Source organism: Eretmochelys imbricata, chromosome 22 (assembly GCF_965152235.1).
Source record: "Eretmochelys imbricata isolate rEreImb1 chromosome 22, rEreImb1.hap1, whole genome shotgun sequence".
In the NCBI taxonomy this organism is placed as follows: Eukaryota; Metazoa; Chordata; order Testudines; family Cheloniidae; genus Eretmochelys; species Eretmochelys imbricata.
Window position 1 is genome coordinate 19,232,226 of NC_135593.1, and position 18,292 is coordinate 19,250,517.

Genomic DNA, 18,292 nt, shown 5'->3' on the forward strand with positions numbered 1-18,292 from the left:
TTCTAGCGGGTTCCCGGGGCGAGCTCTCTAGGGTTTCTAGCGGGTTCCCGGGGCGAGCTCTCTAGGGTCTCTAGCGGGCTCCCGGGGCGAGCTCTCTAGGGTTTCTAGCGGGCTCCCGGGGCGAGCTCTCTACGGTCTCTAGCGGGTCGCTGTCAACAGCGCCCAGGGACAGGTCCCGTGTCCGCCGGGGCCGGACCTCCGGCCGCAGGGGGCGCTCTCGGGAGCGGAGCCAGCTCCGGCCGGCGGGGGCGCCGCCTCTTCGCCCCGCTCGCTCCGCCGGCTCCTCGGCGAGCGGCCCAGGAAGTGTCCGGCGAGGGGGCGCTGCGAGGCCTGGCTCCGGCCGCAGGTGGGTGCGCGGCCCCGGCCCGGCCTCCGCGCCCCTCCCCCTCGGGGGGTCCCCGCCCTTCGGCCCCCCTTCTCCCCCCCGCCCTGGGGGTCCCCCCCACCCCCGGCCCCCCTTCTTCCTCCCCGCCCTGGGGGGTCCCCTGTCCCCGCCCCAAGGGGGGGTGTCTGAGCAAGCTCCCCATCTTCTGCCCCAAGAGCCCCCCTGGCGCCTGCCTGAGAAGCCCCCGGCCCCACCCCCACGACAGTGGCCGCTGCCCCCTTCCCTGGGCAGGCCCCCCCCGGCCCGGCCTGGGCCCCCCATCCAAGAAGCCGCTGCTCCAGCACCTGTCCCTGGGGGGACCTGCCCCTTCTCCACCGTCGCTACGGGCCCTGCCCTGCCCCCGGCCGGGGGGAGCCTGGTTCCCGCAGCGTCGCCTTCTGCTCTGCGCTTCAGGGGCCCCGCTCCCGGGGGCGGTGGCGGCGTCCGGGCTTGTCAGAGCGGGCGGAGGGGGGCCGCTCAGGGCGCGTCCACTGAGCTCTGCCTCCTCACACCTTCTGTTTCTCACGTGGCCGCTTTGCAACACCTCTTTCCTCTCTCGAGCAGCCTCGGGTGGGACTCAGCCTGCCCCTTGAGGGAAAAGGCCTTGCTGTGCATCTACACCAAGCAGCAGGCTGAGGTTAGTTCATGCCCCCGACCCATTTTTCTGGTGTAGACGAGCTCTTAAAGCTGTGAACGCTGTGTATGAAATCCATGTGTTCCTCCCCCTGCAAATATATAGACTTGTCTGTCAAATATCCACTGAAGAATTTCAGCTGGTCTCAGACTGTAAAGTGATTGAGTCACACTGCAAAAGGAAAAGGAGGACTTGTGGCACCTCAGAGACTAACATCCGATGAAGTGAGCTGTAGCCCACGAAAGCTTGTGCTCAAATAAATTGGTTAGTCTCTAAGGTGCCACAAGTCCTCCTGTTCTTTTTGCGGATACAGACTAACACAGCTGCTACTCTGAAATGAGTCCCACTGGATAGTCCTGTATTGTGTATATTGCATGTTTGCAAGGTTGCCGTGGGACAGCCCCACGGGTTGAGTATTTGGTGAAAAGGGATACTGGTATCATGCTTCATCAGCAGTTACTTGTTTCCTGTTTCATAGTTTGTGTGTGGTTGTCACTGAGACCCTATTGATCTCTTTAATATTAGAAGATGGTACAGCTGTCATTTTAGTGATTTTATCTTTACTCATCTGTTAACTGATGTCTGGTAATAATAAGCCACAATGTCTGTAGATGCCATATACAGATATATCCACTTTAATGGTTCCCAGAGATTCTGTTTTAAACAGGTTTGTCTTTGTTGTAATGTCCTGTACTTTTAAAGTTATAAATAAATAGGAAATGTATCTCTTTTTAATGCTTCATGTTTCCCATCTGTAAAATGCTGATAGCGATACATTCTTTTTTCGACCCTTTGTCTTGTCTGAGTTGACTGTAAACTCTTTGCAGTGGGGATTCTTATGACATGTTCATACAGTCCTTAGCACAAGGGGGCCCTCATATCGCCAGGGACCTCTATGGGCTTCTGTAATACTAATGGTAATTTTTAACTGCAGTGAAAGGACTATGGCGTCAGAGCAAACCAAGGATGAGGTGCCAGTTCCTGAGAAATCCACTGCTGGCCAGCTGGCCCCGCGAGAATCAGACCCATACAAAGAACTTGACAGTTTGCCTGTGAGGTAGGGTGTAGAGGTGTGTGTGTGTGTGTGTGTCAGGTCGCTCGCTGATGGTTTGTGCACAAAATCAATCAAATGGTTCCTTTTAATGGCCTCTTACTTCTGCAAAAGCAGCACTGACCTTAGTGGCAGAAGTCCAATGTGTTGTTAACTTATTGAACTAGTTTGTTTTAAGACAGCATATGGAGGGCATAGACAGTGGGGGAAAACTGAAGACCATTTCTCTACTAGTCCTCTTCTCCCTACAGCCCAGTGATGGGTATGGTGTTCTAGTTGTAGATTCTGAGTGAAAGTTTCTAAAATCCCTACCAGCAAAGAGAATGGAACCAATTAAAGAGTGTACGATAAATAGAGCAAATGTGGGAGTATGGCCTAATGGTAACTTGGGTCTCCTTGGTCTGAGATTTTGGCTCTGCCACAGACTTGTCGTGTGGGCTTGGATAGTTGCTTCTCCTCTATCTCAGTTTCCCCATCTGTAATATGAGAACATTGAACTACCGCACAGGTTGATTGATTGTGGGATATACTTTTTAAAGCACTTATTTAGAGACTTGGGTGAAAGATGCAATCGGAATGCAAAGTATGGATTAGTATCTGTTTCTTTTGAATAGCATAAGTGACCTTTCTATACAAGAAAATGAGAATGATCCCCTATCATTGGAAGCTGCCGATCATAGCCAACCAATAACAAGTGAGAGTACAGGAGATGCTCATTCAGGAGGAGCAGAAAGTGATCCTGGGATATTGCTGACTGATGCATCACTGCTGGCTGCAGAGAACAAAGGAGAAGAACCTATGCCCAGAGCGGTAGGACACTCTGGTGCTGTTTCCAGAGAGACGCAGGCGTGTTCCTCAAATGAAGAGCTTTATCAGTCTGGTTCAGAGGGTTCAGACAGTGCGGTGGAAGAAGAAAGAACCTTGCTGACTGGGGAAAATCTGCAAACAGTTTCTCTGCACTTCCAGGTTGATGTCCATGCAGAACAGCAATATGCTACCAATAATTGCTCTGAAGGTGAACTGGAAGCTTCACACTTGCAGCAGGCCAGAGGGGATAGGGGTCTGGAGCTGGATAGTAAACCCCTGAAAGTGCCACCAAATGGGGAGAATGGGATTGAAAACAGCAGAGTTGCGCAGGACTCAGATCAGAAAGCTTCATCCCAGAAGCCCTCTCAGAACATTGCAGTGCAGGTCAGGTACCAGTTTCCTTATGTTCATGAAGCTTGAGTTTTCTCTAGCTTGGGTTTTTTGATTGGGGGAGGGGGAGGGGGCAGTGTTGCGGAGGTGGGAGACAGAAGCACTGATTCCCAACTGAGAGCCTGCTGTGTGCACCAGGCAAGCTCTTCTGGTTTTCTGGTTGTTTTGTTTGTTTCAGGCAAGTAAATGCTTAATAGCTCCATAGGGCCTTTTAATCCACCAATCCACAGTATGTGATGTGGCAGAGGATCCTGCTGGAACTCTTCCTAGAGACAGGATCCCTTTTAAAATCCAGTAATCTTCTTAGGTTTGGAACAATCCTTGTTGTCCTTTGCCAAAATGTTCATGCGATATATGCCTCTTGTAGCAGGAAGAATTAAAGCTTCTGTGTCTATTCTGAATGGTTTCTGATTTCCCTGGTTTGTAGAGGTCATTTTCTAGGCTCCCTGGAAGGGCTCTTTCCTTGGTAGGGTGTTACAGATGTCAGCTATTTTGTAGGAGGGAAGGATGTGAGAATGGCAGATAGCATAGTAATGAGTGAAATGGACTGCAGGCATTCCCGATACAAAGCAATACATGCCTCTGTACCTCGTAAAATCAGTTACAGTATGTGCGTATTGTCTTTTGTAAACAAAAAAGAGGGTGGGGGAATTATGAGCACCAACTGATGTGAGCACTGAGTCTGGTCCCAGTCATGCTGCCCGGTTGTCTAATGTTTCTTCAAGGCTGATGAATGAAATGGTGTCAGGGCTGGCTCAGGAGACAACTAAAAGTTCCTCTAAAAGTGGGAACTGTTTGTGCATGAAACTATTGCTTGCACCTCCAAAGAGCTCTAACACAAGTAATCATTTCTACCTTTGCAGACTGACTTCAAGACTGCTGACATGGAGGTGAACACAGATCAAGATATTGAAAAGAACTTGGTGAGTACAATACTAAAGAACAGCCAGTCTTGTGATTAGAACAGGGGACTACTTCTCAAATTCCTGGGTTCCGATCACAGATCTTTTACTCACTCTGTCACTGGGCAAGTTACTCAGGCCTGAGGAGGCCTCCATTCTCTGTTATCAGGGTTTCCAACTCAGTGAAGTCAGTGGGAACTCAGGATCCCAACAGGACCACTGAAAATGAGGCCCTAAATCTTCTCTGTTTACTTACAGGTAAAATGACATTGGGTGTGTCTGTACTGCAGTGTAGCTCTGGATTCAGGCTCAAGCCTAGCCCCCTTCTGTCTAAGCACAAATCATGCTAACTCAGGGTCCCGGGACCCCATAAGGTGGTGGGTCTAAGCCAGGACCCAGGGTTCAAGCCCTGTTGTTTTTCTTACAGTATGATACCTTGGACCTACCTTTATTTCACTTTGGCCACAGGGCTGTTGAAATACCACTGACTTATTTCTTTCCAAATCTCCCTCACCCTTGCTCTTTTTGAGCTCCTTTGTTCCCAAAGAGTTTGACATGAATTGTCATAGCACTCGTGTTAGGTTGGGAAACGTTAATATCGTATAAAGAACAGGAGCCTTGTGGCACCTTAGAGACTAACAAATTTATTTGAGCATAAGCTTTCGTGAGCTACAGCTCACTTCATCGGATGCATCATCACTTTGTACTGCATGACAGGTCTGTCTGTATCATTCTCTTTGATGCAGTAGGTAAGAGGAAACATTTACCTACACGTTTGTCCATTACAGGGCAAAATGATGTCTGAGAGGGCTTTGTTGAAGGAACGTTACCAGGAAGTGCTAGACAAACAGAGGCAGGTGGAGAATCAACTCCAGGTGCAGCTCAAGCAGCTCCAGCAACGTCGGGAAGAAGAGATGAAGAATCACCAGGTATCAGATGAAGCACTTTTTCTCTCAACATCCAGCCTGCCCAGCACCATTCACAATTGTACTGCTAAACTGGGGTAATCCAGTGCTATGCTGCAGAGCACAAGATGCTGCTTGGAGAGGTCAGGCAGGGATTTCTCTTATGGGGAACATAGCACAACTTGCCAAGTGTGTGGGGATTCTTCTAAGCATCAGATATTGGTCACGGCGAGAGTCAGGGCTAAGGACTTGTTTAGATGTCGACTTTTCCAAATCTTTAATCATGTAACTACATCTGAATAAACAGCATGTCGTGGTCAGGTCCCTTCCCGTTCATGATCTCCTAACATCCCCATGACAACAACAGCAATAGCACTAGGGAAGTGTTTCATGTATGAATCACAGGAGCTGGGAACAAGGAGAGTTAGCACTGTGTGGCCAGTGTGGCCTGCAGCTTGAGAGCCATTGGATTAGACCAGTGGTTCTCAGCCTCTTCTTCCATACTGTGACCCCTTGTCAAAACAGAAAAAAGCTTCAGCACATCCTCTCAACTAGATTTAAAGAAAGGGAGGAAGGTTATTAACCCCTGACACCTGTTTGTGAACCCCCCACTCCTCCCTGCACGAAAACCTGTGACGTAGACCACTCATCTGTCATGTACAGCAGATTCTAGTTTCCTGTTCATAAGTCTCAGCCCATTGCCTCGCTTAACTAATGTTCTAACATTAATCTTTTAAAACCCTTTTGTGGCACATTTAATTGTGTGCATAATTACTTGTACCAAGTTCAGAATTTAAAAAAACAATCTTGTGGTGAGCTTATGTTCTTTATTTGCTTGGTGGTGGCTATACTCTAGGAGATCTTGAAGGCCATTCAGGATGTGACGATCAAACGAGAAGAGACCAAGAAGAAGATGGAGAAAGAGAAGAAAGAATTCTTGCAAAAGGAGCAGGATCTGAAAGCCGAAATTGAGAAGCTCTGTGAGAAAGGCAGAAGGTATTCCTGTGGGAGACCAAGTGTTTATTGAAATAAAACTGTGTGTGACTGAACATTAGGGCCCCCTCTGGTTAGTTTGATGCACTAGATAGAGACCGCACCACCATGCGACCTTTCTGGACTGACAAAAGTATCTCTAGCAGTATGTATTTTAATATATTAGGGGAGGTCTGTTAAGGTTTTAAGCAACTCTGTCTGTAGTAGATCTAAGTATACAGAGGCTCCCCAAAATGAATGTATTTTCCAAGAGACAATGTCAAGGTTGTTGGCTGTAAATGCTGACTGATCTTGACAAAGGAGACATACAGCTGAAGCCCTGAGTAGTTGGGGTCACTCAGTTCTTTGGTGCTTTGCCATCTTGGTGTTGTGGCCCAATTTCAGTTTGATTGATGACTCCCTGTCTACCCAGAGTTACCCCTGTGGATGGTTTGCTCAGATGCTGCATGGATGGGTGCCCTATAGACAGCTAACAGTTTTGGGTGGCTAAGTTGTTCCTTGCTGCTCACCCGGAGCTGCTGTGGAGGGTTGAGTTGGGATGCACTGTAAAACAGCTGCTGTTCTTCTCTAGGGCCAGATGCTGCTTGCCTTTCTCATGCAAATTGCCTCACTGGTTCCAATGGGACTGTTACATGGATAAAGTGAGCAGAATTTGGCTCATACTTTGTAAAGTACTTTGGGTTCCTTTTGGGAGAAGGGAGGGGATGATCTTAAACTCTCTCCCAAAGTGTATCATCAACTGTCCCATGCTGTAGGTCTTATTTTGAAGAGCACAGCCATTGCATTTTTCTAAACAGTCCTTCTAAAACTACCTTCTTAATAATAATAATCCAAGTACCAAATCCACTTCCTGTGTGTCCCTCTGCAAATAAACCGGTCCTTGGACAATGGCTTTCTTTGCACAATTTCATGATATAGCGAAGATTATGCTCCCCTGAAAGCATCACTGGAATCCTTACAAAAATACTGATGTGGTTGATTTCTCAATGTAGATCACTGTATGGAGCTCCTGACTTTGATGTGCTTTTAGTTCTGAGCCCTGTAGCAGTGATAAGTGAAAGGCTCCACACTTGCAGTAAGTGACTTGGTCTGTCCTTTCTCCCTTTTGCAGGTTACTGAAAGAACAGGAGGAGAAGGAAAATAAAATTGTTTCTCTAATCGCAGAGCAGTCTGATGAAAAGTAGGACTCTGTTTTTATAAAATCAGTTCTGTGGAGTGCTCTCCTTCCATTCCCTTCCCCTTAATTCATTGGAAACATTAAATCACATGCACTAGCTCCAAAGTGAGACTTGCTTCACCTTTTTCCCTGTGGGTGAATGAGATGCTCCAAGTGAGAGGCTGATAATGCGGGCTAGAGGCACGTGGGATAGTGTGCATGCTTTTTGTTTCCTCCCCAGCTCTGCCAATGCCCATCAGTCCCTACCTGTGTTATGCACAGGCTTCTCATGAGCAGAGACTGCCAAGTGCTTCACTGGTGTGGATGAGAATTAGGCCATACAGAATGACTTTGTCACCTCTACCTGTAACTGAACTTGTGCTTGCAGAGGTCAAACTAGGTATGCCATATACTTTTGCCCTAATGCTGTTTTTAACTTTGGAGTATTTATGTTCTGAGTAGAGACAAGTTCAAGCTTCAAAGTTCTGATCCAGAGCCAAACTTGGGGGCTCAGATAATAGTAATGGGCAGTAATATAAGACCCTAAAGATAGAACTTCTTCAGAGTTTGGGCTGTTTGGATCAGGGGTTTTGATTCATCTGGAAGGGACCTCAAGAGGCCATCTAGTCCAGCTTCCTGCACTGAGGCAGGACCAGTAAACCTAGACCTCCCCTGACAGGTGTTTGTCCAGCCTGTTCTTAAAAACCTCCAATCACGGGAATTCCACAACCTCCATTGAAAGCCCCTTCTAGAGCTTAACTATCCTTATAGTTAGAAAGTTTTTCCTAATCTAACCTAAATCTCCCTTTCTGCAGATTAAGCCCATTACTTCTTGTCTTCCCTTCAGTGGACATGGAGAGCCACTGCTCCCTGCCCTCTTTAGAACAGCCCTTAATGTATTGGAAGACTGTTCCCAGGTCCCCCTCAGTCGTCTTTTCTCATGACGAAACATGCCCCCTTTTTTTAACCTTTCCTCATCGGTCAAGTTTTCTAAGACTTCTATCGTTGTTGCTCTCCTCTGGACTTTCTCCAGCTTATCCACTTCTTTCTTGAAGTGCGGCACCCAGAACTAGATACAGTTCTGCAGGTGAGGCCTCACCAGTGCTGAGTAAAGCGGGACAATTACCTCCTAATGTCTTTCATACGACAGTCCTGTTAATACACCCCAGAATGATATTTGCCTTTTTCACAACTGCAGCTCGTTGCTGACTTATATTCAATTTGTGATCCACTGGAACCCCCACATCATTTTCAGCTCTCTTTCTGGTTCAGACATGTGGTCTTTCTTTCTGCCAAACTTGGACACAATCTTGGCAAGGAGTAACCTTCAGCATTGTTAGGCAGCCGTCTCTCTCTCCCCCCCCTTCCCCCCCCCCCAGAGATAAAGAGAAGGAGAATGGACCGTTCATTACTACCATCTTTGAACCCCGTCTTAGAAGGTGTAACTTTGAGGAACGAAAGTTTGCAAGGATCTCCATGGCTGATTCAGTGCTGCCCATTTCAGAGTAAGATGTTCAATGTCCTGCTCTGAAATGACTGGTCACTTGTGTACACTGAGCCAGCTTGGTCTTGAGATCTACGGCCTCTACATGTCTGATGAAGGTCATTGCTGCCATAGTCTGCAAACTGGGTGCAATCCTGGGTGCAATCCAAGGAATGTACTGGCAGCTTACCCAACATTTTGGAGGTTCTGTGGTCCCAGGTTGCCAGTCAGCATGTCACACTAGTGCCTAAACAGACGTGTTCTGCTTTTCCTTCTAGGGAGGTATGGGAGATGGAACTAGATAAGCTGAAGAACCAGCACAATGAGATCAATAGGAACATCCTGGAGGAAACAGAAAGGGCTTGGAAAGCAGAGGTTGGTATAAGCCACATGGTTGCAAGTCATGGATTGATGCAGAACAGTGCACAGTCCAGTAGTCGTCAACTGATTTACCATTGTGGGCCACCTGTGCAGCTCTGTGTGTGTTACGTGGGCCACATCCACATGATAGATGAACTACCTGTATGGCCCTGAGAAGTCACATGGGCTGCAGCTGTGTGCTGACTTGGCCACAAGCGGGCCGTGGATTGAGAACCACTGGCCTAGAGTTAATAATCATGGCAGGCTGGGAATGGTACGGTGGGTGTCTTCCCTGCAAAAGGGGTGAAAGGAACAGTGGAGTGTTAGGCTCTTTGGATGGTTCTTGCTCTTCACAGGGGGCAAGAGAAATTACTGCACTGTGATCTGCTGATGAATGTTTGTCAGGATTGGGGCCCCGTCGTGCTAAGCACTGTGCAAAGTGACAAGCTCAGCCTGGGAGGATGAGCAACATGGCCTGCGGAGATAATCAAGTACATGAGCTCGATGTGTGTGATCTCTCTCTCCATTAGATATTGTCCCTGGAGAGCCGGAAGGAGCTGCTGGTTCTGAAACTAGAAGAAGCCGAAAAAGAGGCGGAGCTACACCTCACCTACCTCAGGTGAGTTCTGTATAGGCCAATAGGGAGCAAAGTAACCCCGTTTGCACCTATTCATCCCCTCCTAAAACCCCAACTAGTCTGTGTTTGAGTGTGAGAGACTTTGTTACAACCAAGTTAAGGTTTCCTGCCCTGAGGTCCTCTGGATGGTGGAGTTCCAGTTTTCCATGTTTTTTCCTTAATCTTTAGCTATTCCATATTCTTGTCTGCTGAGCCTCTGTCATGCACCAAATCTATTGAGGTTTGTGTGCTGTAGTTTTCTTCACCTGAATCCAGGAGATGCACATCTTGTGCCCTAACTCCCACACCTGAAGTTCTGCTCTCTTATACGGGGGGAATCTGTGTGGATTGGACCCTCCTTTCCTGGCTTTGAGAAGAAAGTGGGTTAGAGTTGCAATGGAGGGACAGGGGAAGAGGGGCAGGGTTGGGAGAAAAATGATGGGGAGTAACGTGTAAACAGGTGTGTCTGTTCTGTTTGTAGCTGTTCCCACTTTGCTGCCAAGCAACATGGGCTCAAACCCTCTTTTCGCTTTTAATTCTTCTTGTCTCTGAGTAGGTCAGCGCCACCCACACTGGAGACCATACAGCCCGAGCAGGAGTGGGAAATGAGGCTGAACAGGATACGAATGACCAAAGAAAGTGTCCGGGTAGGGTCTCTGCTGGGCATCAAGCAACCCCTAAAAATACTTAGGAGGGAGGAATGGGAACATGAACCAAATTTAAGTACTAGATTGGGTTTATTTCTCTCTCTCTCTCTCTCTCTCTCCTCTTCCCTTCCCCCTCTCTCTCCCCCCCTTCATTGATTCTGCAAGTCTTGTCAGGTGTTCTCAAGCAAGCCCTTAAATAATCATTAGATTAAACTATTCGGGACTCATACTGTCCCTGTTCTGTATCTCCTACAGCTCCAACCACATTGCCAACACTTACTGCTTAAACAGGTAATAGGAATAACTGCGTAACTCTGTCAATGAGCATGAAAATGGACATTCCCAAATGGCCAGGTGTTAATGACCTTGACAATGCTGTGCCTCAGATATGGTCTCAAACCATAGAATCATAGGGTTAGAAAGGACCACAAGAGTCATCAAGTCCAATATGCAGGATTTGTTGTGTCTAAACCATTGAAGGCCGATGGCGATCCAGCCTCCTTTTGAAAACCTCCAGTCAAGGAGCCTCCAAAACTGCCATAGGCAGTTTGTTCCATTGTCCTACAGTTCTTACAATTGGGAAGTTTTTCCTGAGATTCAGTCTAAATCTGTCCTTCTGTAGTTTGAACCCACTGAATTAGGGGACAGCTAAACACAGAGGAAAACTTTCAGGTAAATTCAGAATGCTGCTCTGACAAAGAGAAACTGTGACATAGGGTGTATAGTTAGTTTTTGGGTTCTTGTTGCCTTCATGGCAGGCTGTATACCTAGAACCCATCTCTGTATTTGTCTGTGGCGTTCAGTTGCTCTATTGTTAATACACGCTTTCATGTAAATATTCTAACAAAATACATGGAGGCTGTTATAATACACATGTATGATCTTATTTCTAATGTAATCTCTTCCTAACATAGGGCTTTTGAAGATATGTTTGGTCAGCCAGGGTCTTTTTTTATGTGGGGCTGAAGGTCATTGCCTTGTGCTGTTCTGAAGAAACTTAGCTTCTCTTTGTAATAAAGTCTCAGATTTGGTCTGTGATGTTATTGTGGCAATAACTTAGCCATTTGATAAAATATATCTGTTCCTCACACGAATAGCTGCACTACTTTCTATAGCAAGGCAGTTATAAAATGATCTGTCTTGTCCAGCCACTCTATGGTGGGCATGCAATCAGTAAGTGAGCATTGTAAAAGATAAACTTGATTAGATAGGAAACACTAATTATGGGCGTGTCCAGATGGGTCAGGGCCTAGGAATTAAAACACAAAATGCAAGCAAGACCACTCAGGCAGGCCTGAGAATCTGGCTGATGTCTAACCTCAATAAAATGCCCTTGAATACCGCATCATCACCTCCCCAGGAGGTTTGTAGGCTTGTTTCTCTTTTCTTTCTGAATAACATTCTGTAGTAAAGCTATTTAGTCCTGGACTTGACTCATCTTGAGTCGTGTGTATAGGATTCACTTGAATGGGTGTCTGAGATTGCATTTGAAAGTTTGTACATCATCACTCTTTCTTTTGGTTTGTGAGCTGTACTCTGGGGACATGGTCCTCCACAGAAATGCAGTGACCCCAGATTACCCCTCAGAACTGACCATGGATAGCTACGCCTCAGCTTGCCCTGTACCAGTATCTGGAAATCCAGTATGTCCACATGGCAGCAGGGGCTGGGGTGAGGCTTTTGCATAAGCAACAATTCCTTTGCCTCCCCCATACAGTCCAGTCCAGCAAAACTGTAGCTGTGTTAGGGTGTGGAATCAGCCTGCGGGTGCTTGCTGTTAGGACCCTTCACCCAGGCAGCCATGGCATGCTGGAGCGAGGGAGACTCTTGGGCTGATAGTGTTTGGTAACACACACCCCTTATGTTTTTTGTTTTGTTTTGTTTTTTCATTCTTTCTCTTAGGATCAGTTCAATGCTCACATTCAGCTGGTGAGGAATGGAGCAAAGCTGAGCAGCCTGCCACAGATCCCAACCCCCACCCTGCCACCACCCCCATCAGAAGTGAGTGTCACGCCCCAAATCCTGGCCCAGATGCTCCGGGTGAAGGGTTCCTGGTCACTCATGCATGGGGCTTTTCTAAGGCTAGCAGAGAGCCTCGCTGCTGACCCCAGTAGACAGTTGCCTGTATTGGGCAGACTGGAGGTGCAGGCTGGTCACAAACCCTGGCTTTGGTAGTGGTCTGGCACATGCACATGTTCATGGTATTAGCCAATTGGCTGCTCAGAAGTTACAGTGTGCCCCTTGTTCCTCTGGTGATAGCATGGCAGCTGCACTCATCGGCCGGCTGGGAGATGAAACTGGGGATCTGTGAGGTGTGGGTTCCTTGCCACTCACTCCCCCTGGTTTTCATGTCTGTGGTCTGGGTGGAAGGAGTTCCTGGCTGGTTTCCCACGAGCCTATTCTAACCGGTATTCTCTTCTCTCTCTCTCAGACAGAGTTCATGATGCCGGCATTTCAGCCCAATCCATCCCTTACTCCTAGGCTCCCGTTCCCCATTGGGCCGGTCCCGGTTCCCATGGTCATGCCCAGTGCTGATCCTCGGGCGCTCTCCTTCCCGCTCCTTAACCCTGTCGTCTCCAGGCCTAATCAGCCCTCACCCCCTCTGCCTGCTTCCCAAGGGAGGAACAGCCCTGTATTGGCATCTCTTGTCAGTACCCACAGCCCTCACATGACATCTGCTGCCTCTATCCCGCCTCCGCCAGGGCTCGGAGGAGTCAAGGGTGCTCATGAGTTTCACAGGCCACAGCCGGTCGATAAGCTGGAAAAGATCCTGGAGAAGCTCTTGGCTCGATTTCCCCAGTGTAACAAGTGAGTGTCCCTGTCTGGGGTGGGGCCCTGCATGTGGGTGGGGTAGCAACAGAGATGTTAAAAGAGGCTGGACTTGAGTCTCCGAAAATGTGTAGCCAACAGTGCCATAGGAAAGGCTCCAAGGTGTTTGTCTTGAGCGTGGGAGCAAGCTCTGAGAATGCGGTGCGACAGCGGTTCCAGGGTAGGGCTGAGCAGTGCACAGAGCATTCTCCGCAAATGACCTTGGGTCCTCTAGCAGCATCCGTAACTGCTCAGCAGACGTAGCAGTACCTCACTGTCTGTGCTTCAGCTTTCTGTCTGCATAATGGAGATCCCTCTATTCCTCTGCCTCGGCCAGGGCTTGGGACTGACTCTGCTACCAGTTGGGAAGTGCACTGAAGCCAGTGCATGATGTGTGTTACAGACTTCGCGGTGTTCGCGAAGACCCTTCTGGAAGGGGCTCAGATGCTGTGGTGGGAGGTGCAGTCTGGGACCCAGAATAAAAGCACGCAGTAGAGTTGCATTGGTGTGTTCGAACAGCAAGGATGGCTGCTGCTGTTTGCCCCCACTGCAGGGCTCTCTGGGTGGACATGGATTTTCTGGGTTCACTAGCACCACTAGACTTGCCTCACCCTAAGGTATCCCAGTATTTCCAGTGCAATGAGAGCATGATCCCGGGGTAGGGTGCTAGCTGTGACACAGTCTCCCTGTGTGACCTTGGACAAATCATTTGATCTCTGTGCCTCAGTTCCCCCACCTGTAACATGGGGCGATAGTACTGCCCTGCCTCCCAGGCGTTCCCTGAGGATCAGTGCATGGAAACCACAGTACTGGTGCCCTGTCGTCCACGTGCTGCAGCTGTCCTCTGGAGGAGAGCATGGCAAATAATGGTACCTCTGACTGACCTCAGCGTGTGGTTAGGGAAAGGCCATGGCAGACTCCAACCTGTGGCAGCATCTCAGGTCCCTTGCTAGAAGGGGTGCTGGTTGCCACGGTGAAACAGACCTTCCAGCTGACTGGCACCTGGGACCAGAACTTGTGCTCCTGACCCACTTGCTGTCTCCTCAGGGCCCAGCTGACGAACATACTGCAGCAGATAAAGACAGCGAGGAGAACCATGGCAGGGCTGACCATGGAAGAGCTGAATCAGCTGGTAGCAGCAAAGCTGGCCGAGCATCAGGGTGCAGCAGTGGGTGCCCAGGTGGGTCAGCTGCATGAGTAGTGTCAGGGTCCAAGTGGTGGCGGGAGGGGTTGTATTGAAGGAGGCAGCATTCGGCTCCTGGACAAGGCAGCCCCGTGGCAGTTGGTTGGAGCTCGTCAAAGGAGGGCTGGGCAGGAGCGAACTACAGCATGGGTCTGATTTGTGCTACTGTACAGGGCCATTCCATAGGAAACAAATGGCATCCACAGAGGCAAAGCCGGAGCTCCCAGCTTTCCATCCTGTGCAAGGAGGCGATAGTCAGAGTCCAACAGGTCCCCTCCCTGCTGGTCTCCATCACCCCCCTGTAAATACCCTGGGGTGACTTCAACGCTCCCTCTAAAACATGCCTAATACCTTTTATCATCTTTGCTAACAGCCACTTGGCCGAATCAGGGCCCCCATGTTTCCTGCTCCTCTGCCCCAGATCAGCGCCCCTATGTTCCTGCCACCGGCTCAGGTGTCTTACCCAGGGACACCATCACATGTAAGATGTTCTTAGTTACCTGGGCGTTCCTGCATGTTCCCCAGCATGGCCTGCAGGGCGCTGGGTGCACCCCTGTAATGTGCCCCACAGGCTGGGCGGCACCCTCAGTGCAGGCTCTGGGCTCTAACCTTAGACTGGTGAGACGGGGGGAAGGGCTAGGGGCACAGGTACCTCACCATCTGCTGGCCATGAGCACTCAGCACAAGGGGAAGGAGTGAAACAGCCACCACAGCAGGGCACAGGTGAGGGCCTGAGGGGGCATACCAGTGCCTGGGATAGGCAAGCATGCAACACTGGCATGGGGCGGGAGAGAGCCCAATCGCAGTATGAACAAGCAGAGCCCTGAGGGAGACGGTCTGATCAGTGCCACATAGCCGGTATGCTTCCCTGTCCCCAGGGTTTCCCCACTTAAATGTTCAGCCCTGGCAAGGCCCCCCTCCGTACCTCCTTAGTGGGGATGGGGACAGGAGGCACCATGTGGACCCTGGGGGATGCAGGACACTTAGAGCTGCGCCTGGTGACCGGGCTTCTGTGACTCTCATTTCTGTGTGCACGCTTGCTGCTGTGACCCAGGCCCCTGCTACCTGTAAGCTGTGTCTAATGTGCCAGAAACTCGTGCAGCCCAGTGAGCTCCACCCGATGGCCTGTTCTCACGTGCTCCACAAGGAGGTAAGTGTAGTGCACAGCCCTGGCTTGGGACACCATCCTCCTGCCACTCAGCAGGGACCAGCTGCTTGGCCAGGAAATGCTCTTCTTACGTGGCTTGTGCGGTTCAGGGTGCTGAGCCTCCCCCTGGGCTGGGGAGCCAACAGAGCTGGTGGGAAATGCAGAGCAAGGGACAGGAGTCCCCTGGGAAATGAGGCTCCCAAAGGAAAGAATAGTCCTCCCTGGGGCAGGTGAAATCAGTGAGCCAGCCTTTCCATGTCTTCGCTTCGGGCTGGGAGGTTTGCCCTCTTTAGGTGGCCATTTCGTTGCGGTTTTTAAGAATGCACAGTCATCTGATTCGTGCTCTAAATGCTTCTCTCTCGCCCTCTCCATGTTTGGAGGGTTAGACCCAAACTGTGTCCCGCTCTGGAGTAGGTCACAGCTGAAGGTTCTAGAATAGAGAGTGAATTGCTGAGCTGGCCCCCACTGAGTGTGCATCGCTTTGGGAGCTGTGAATTGTTAACTGGGGGAGGAGAGGCTGATCTTAGTGCCGGTACAGGAGACATCTCAACCATGGTTCACTAGAGTGAAATGCGGTGGGGGGGGGGGTTGTCTGCCCTTTGTGGCTAAGGAGGAAACAGGAAGCACATAGAGCATGAATGGTTGCTTTTTGTGTTAGGAGAACTTAGTGATCCTGCCATGTTAAAAAGCTCCCCGCTGTGGACTTGGTCCCCCAGATGCAGAAATCTTAATGATGCAATCTGGAGCAGACCATCCCTTAGAGATAGCGCCCCAAACCAGCAAGATACTGATAGAATCTCTGTATAACACACCACCTTCGAGTTGGGCTGGTGGCTCCTTATTGACTCTCTCTTTTTCAGTGCATCAAATTCTGGGCCCAAACCAACACAAATGACACTTGCCCCTTTTGTCCAAGTCCCAAATGACAGCCACTCAAACAAAGCATCTGTACTGGAGACGTCGCTGTGAATAGGCAGGATCGGTTCTGAGATTTCTACAGTTATATATTTATACAACCATGTATACACATGTACATTTTTATTATGTAGGTAATGTGTGTATAGAAAGTCTGTATACATACAAATTCATAAATAAAAGTATGTATATTATGCATAGATTTGATATCGTTCCTCCTTTTCAGATCATGCTTTATAGCCTAGCTGTCTTCGTTGCTTTCGTGTCTGTCTGTCACAAGATGCTGTGGGCCGAGCTGTTCTGCAGTTGTTGGAGCCTGGAAGGAGCTGTGGGAAACGCGGCTGTTCGGTACTGCATTGGGCTGTCTGGGCGCACACCTTGTAGTGGAAGAGCTCTGCGTGCCGAGGCTCTTGAGATTAGCAGCCCAGTATTCAGTGCTGGCTTCTTGGGGGAAGGCGAAGCTTAGTCTAGTCATTGGAGTGCAGGGCTAGTGCGTGGGAGACCTGGGTTCTCTACACTGCCCTGCCGGTGATCTTGGACATGTGACTTCTCTGCCTTTTTCTCCACAGGTATCACACTGCCCTATGCACAGGGAGAGACTCTCTCTGTGCTTAGTTCCTTGGATGAAAGCACTGTCCTGATAGGGGCTGGTACTGGGCCTCCTGAGCTCCAGCCGTGATCCCATTTCTCACCCGTCTAGGCCACAGCACTTCCTGCTCCCGTGGGAGAAGGCATGGGCTGCTCACAAAATGGGTTTCCTATGGTCGTGTCACTCCATAGTACCTTCTGCCTTAGGTTAAAACAAGCAAACTACCTGTAGCCCAAGGGACCCCACTGCTGAACAGAGGGTGAATGTTGCATACTGTGTCGAAGAGTGAACGCAGTCCGGGTGGGAGGATGGACACACATCAGCATCCTACACAAATAATTGCAGCCCAGCACATGGAACTGGCCTCACTTAGCATGCTGTAGATGGTGCTTAAGCTACCATTAAATTGGCAGTTCTCAAACCTCCCGTGAAATGCCCTTGTGTCCACAAGTCTTTCTTCACCTTAGGGTAGGCCTGAGGCATGTCTAGCTGTTCAGCAATCCTCCATCCACGCAGCAGGTGCAACACGGACAGCAGCAATGCAAGCTTCCCTCCTCCATCCTGCCAGTGTCTCAACCCTGCCGTCACGGTTCGCTCAGTCTTTGGCCTCCACTGAGCCCCACCGCTTGTCTGTTTGTCCTGTAGACACCTTTCCCTGAGCTGAAACAGGTTGCTCCCCTCAGGAGCCCCACCTGACTCACAGCTACTGCTGGCCTGGGCCAGATTTAAGAGGAGGAGCCAGGCTTCCTATCTCACTAGAGGAGTGGGCTGAACAGTGCAAAGCACGTCCTGCCAATATTCAAACCTTGGAACAAACTCACCCTGGCTGAGTCACTCTAGTCTTTGCTTTCTGCAGTTACGCTACTCACTGGGATTGCTGGCAACAGCAACTTCAAATATTAGTCCCAAAGTCTGAGAGTTAATGATCATCCAGGTGTGCATGGAAATGAACTACATTATTCTGCCTGCTGCTGCTGCACTGTTAAATACCTGGACTGAGCAGCAGCCCAGGAGTCACTGGAGAAATTAAGCAAATAATTTCAACCTGTGAATTCATATGAGAAAAACATGAGCTGCTAGTGGAATTTGTGTTGCAGTGTAATACGTCAGTGGTTCTCCCTCACCCTACCCCATGCCTGACCTGTGAGCCATCCCCACCTGTTGAGAACATACAATGAGGGGAATACTGAACTGCTAACTCAAACTCCACACCTTTACCCAGTGGGACGTCTGTGCTCACTAACAACTTCAGTGCATCTCATTGAGTTCTCCACTCACGTCAGGCACTTCCCTTACCCGCCCTAATCCTAAAGAGCCCTCAGCAGCTCAAAGTCCCCCCCAG

General features: G+C 49.5%; 1 protein-coding gene across 6 annotated transcripts; it reads left to right on the forward strand.

Annotated features, from left to right (window-relative positions):
- The first annotated feature begins 270 nt into the window (after window positions 1-270).
- RNF214 (ring finger protein 214) lies at window positions 271-17,533 on the forward strand. Of its 6 annotated transcripts, XM_077839950.1 has the most exons (18): window positions 271-346; window positions 929-1,001; window positions 1,933-2,055; window positions 2,664-3,240; window positions 4,110-4,169; window positions 4,937-5,077; window positions 5,910-6,049; window positions 7,158-7,226; window positions 8,964-9,060; window positions 9,576-9,664; window positions 10,218-10,308; window positions 12,211-12,309; window positions 12,740-13,116; window positions 14,164-14,296; window positions 14,673-14,780; window positions 15,354-15,449; window positions 16,588-16,709; window positions 16,931-17,530. In XM_077839950.1, exons 3-18 carry the CDS (start codon window positions 1,943-1,945, stop codon window positions 16,974-16,976), a joined length of 2,358 nt encoding a protein of 785 aa, XP_077696076.1. In that variant the 5' UTR covers window positions 271-346; window positions 929-1,001; window positions 1,933-1,942; the 3' UTR covers window positions 16,977-17,530. The 6 variants fall into 6 exon arrangements, with proteins under 6 accessions (XP_077696076.1, XP_077696073.1, XP_077696078.1 ...); XM_077839947.1 differs by having other exon boundaries at window positions 16,588-17,532; XM_077839952.1 differs by lacking the exons at window positions 16,588-16,709; window positions 16,931-17,530 and adding an exon at window positions 16,307-16,561.
- Window positions 17,534-18,292: the final 759 nt, after the last annotated feature.

Coding starts and splice junctions, on each gene's coding strand:
- RNF214 (XM_077839947.1), top strand. CDS start 1,943: ATGGCGTCAGAGCAAACCAAGGATGAGGTGCCAGTTCCTGAGAAATCC. Junction 13,117..14,163: donor CGATTTCCCCAGTGTAACAA/GTGAGTGTCCCT, acceptor CTGTCTCCTCAG/GGCCCAGCTGACGAACATAC. Junction 15,450..16,587: donor CTCACGTGCTCCACAAGGAG/GTAAGTGTAGTG, acceptor CCTCCTTTTCAG/ATCATGCTTTATAGCCTAGC.